Consider the following 2,500-nt stretch of genomic DNA (forward strand, 5'->3'; position numbering starts at 1 on the left):
CGATGTACGGTTCCTGCAGCTCGTGACCCTTGTGCTCCTGCAGGTCCGGTTCGAAGTCGTACTGGGCGGTCTTGTTGTTGCGCCACGTTTCGAGCATCAGGATGCCGGCGTAGATTTTGCCAACCGTCATTTTGCCCGTGTTGAGCACATTGTTGGGAGGTACCAGCAGGTCCAGCATCTTCTTCGCCTGGATGGGCCAAATTTGTCGTATCGTTTGGCGTAGCTCGGTGTCAGCTTGATCCATCTCCTCAGCTATGGAGCGGGAGAAAAAAACAACAAACCACAGGTAATCATTACTGAAGCCCACGGCTTATCTCCATCGCGATCGTACCTGGACGCATTTTGATACTCAAATTTTCCCGAATCAATGCAAACAGTGTCGTCGTGAAGCCAACCCGTCCCTCCTCGTCCACGGGCATGTTCATGCGTATCAACTTTTTATACGCCAGCCGGTTGGGACACTTGTTGCCGAACCCGAGCGGCGGTGCCATGTTTTTCAGCATGTCGTACATTTCGGTGTAGTGCAGTTTACCACTGAACGGAAGAACATAAAAAATGTTATAATTTTCAGATTTGGTCAACAGCATTGCCGTCGTGTATGACACTTACGACGCGGATGGATCGTACTCTGCCCATATTCGAACAAACTCATCCAAATGATGGGCTCCGAGGATACTGGAATCTCGTGTGAGATAGTCGAAATTGTCCATGATGACAGCGACGAACAAGTTCAGCATCTGAAGACGAAATTGATGGGGCTTGATCAGTTCCTCCTGTGATTATGAAACGATTCAATGATAAACTTACCAAGAAGGAACAGAAGAAAATAAAGGATACAAAGTACCCGTACGCCAATGTCGAGCCGCAAGTTTCGTTCGGCTTGTTAGCATCAAGATCACACGGTCTTCCTTTGAGACACGCCAACATTATGTTGGGCCATGATTCGCCGGTAGCGCAGCTGCAATGGGTTAAGAAGTGGTGTAACGATTACCACCTGCCAACGACGTTGCACATGATGGGTGGGGATAATTACCGAAATAGTAACATTAAACCATCGAGAAACGATCGGAAGTTATTATGACGACTGATGGCAGTGTCGGAATCTAGTGCTATGTTTCCAAAAACCTTTTGGAAAGGGAGTGAAAAAGTGTTACTCGTAAAATATTGAATCTACAGACTAACAGATGTTGGGAGGTTTCGTTTGATATACCTGCATTCCTATAATAGCGTAGATAAAGAACAGCATGGCAATCAGCAGGCAAACGTAGGGCAGTGCTTTGAAGGATTGGACAAAAGTCCACAGGAGGATACGGATGGTGTCGCCTTGGCGCAGTAGCTTAATCAAACGGGCAGCACGGAACAGGCGAAGAAACCCGACGTTGAAGGAATTTTCCTGCGAGCAGAAAGGGAACAATGTGGAGTTAAGGAGGATGATGGATGAGATGAGCTGTGCGATGATCGATCCATACCCATAACAGCAATATCAACGCGTCTACTATACTTCCAATAACGGTAATCAAGTCAAACACGTTCCAAGCATCTTTGAAGAAATTCTGCAAGTTATAAAACAGGGTTATAAATGAAGTGGAGAGACTGTATCGCTAAAGCTACATACCCTTGCCCCAAATCCTATTATCTTAAGAACCGTTTCGACGCTAAACATTCCGGTGAATATCATGTTAAGATACTTCATGAAGTTTTCCAATTTTTTGTTCTGATTGTGACACTGAAAGGTTAAAGGATCGTATTAAGACTCTTGCGTACAAGCAAGTACGTTTAGCGCGTACTGCTGCCATACCTTCATCATCAGCAGAAGCGTATTGAAAACAATGAGTGACATGATGAAGTACTCGAACGGTGCGGACACGATGATCCTCCAGACCGTGTACTTAAAGCCGGAATGTTTCGTTGGGATGTACCGCTCGAGCGGGCGAGCTCCGATCGTGAAGTCGATACAGGACTTCTGGTTCTTGTCGATCTCACCGTCCTGCAGTTCGGCCTCGCCCTGCTCCTGGAACGTGATGATGATCAAGGCCACGAAGATGTTGACGAAGAAGAACGGAAACACGACGAAGTACACCACGTAGAAGATCGACATTTCGATGCGGAAGTTTTGTATTGGTCCCTCATCTTCGTACGTAGCCGCCATCGAGTTTTGGAGCACCCTGACGGCCGACAAAGTAAGTGAAAAAGTGTTAGATTAGTAAGGTAATCAAACATTACTGCACAAAATAGCTTGGAAAAGCTTTATTGGGCGGTTTTGTTACTGAGGATTTGAAACCAACGAGATTTCTAATGTTAATATTAATCAAACCAAAAACCTATGGCTCTAATGAATAAAAATGGATCAGCATACTTGCCATTAGTGAAGATGATTATTAGTTTCAGAAGGAAAAAATGCTAACAAGATTGTTATTTTATTTAACACTAGAATCCAAGAGCGGTCAAAATGACCGCCAAAAAGCATTTGGGTATGATTCCACAGCAATGTATGCTAGTG

The 2,500-nt window shown here is 45.0% G+C and overlaps 1 protein-coding gene across 1 annotated transcript in view; it reads right to left on the reverse strand.

The window, feature by feature from the left end:
- Positions 1-2,500, reverse strand: part of LOC131290058 (voltage-dependent calcium channel type A subunit alpha-1-like) — a 19,993-nt gene that overhangs the window by 4,808 nt on the left and 12,685 nt on the right. The window contains exons 12-20 of the mRNA XM_058319437.1: positions 1,799-2,165; positions 1,616-1,726; positions 1,470-1,553; positions 1,211-1,393; positions 1,034-1,125; positions 808-958; positions 610-737; positions 332-534; positions 1-252 (exon numbers count right to left, since the gene is read on the reverse strand). The exon at positions 1-252 is cut by the window's left edge and continues 58 nt beyond it. Of these exons, the coding sequence (XP_058175420.1) occupies positions 1-252; positions 332-534; positions 610-737; positions 808-958; positions 1,034-1,125; positions 1,211-1,393; positions 1,470-1,553; positions 1,616-1,726; positions 1,799-2,165 (1,571 nt within the window). The remainder of the gene's footprint in view (positions 253-331; positions 535-609; positions 738-807; positions 959-1,033; positions 1,126-1,210; positions 1,394-1,469; positions 1,554-1,615; positions 1,727-1,798; positions 2,166-2,500) is intronic.

Source organism: Anopheles ziemanni, chromosome 3, assembly GCF_943734765.1.
Source record: "Anopheles ziemanni chromosome 3, idAnoZiCoDA_A2_x.2, whole genome shotgun sequence".
NCBI lineage: Eukaryota > Metazoa > Arthropoda > Insecta > Diptera > Culicidae > Anopheles > Anopheles ziemanni.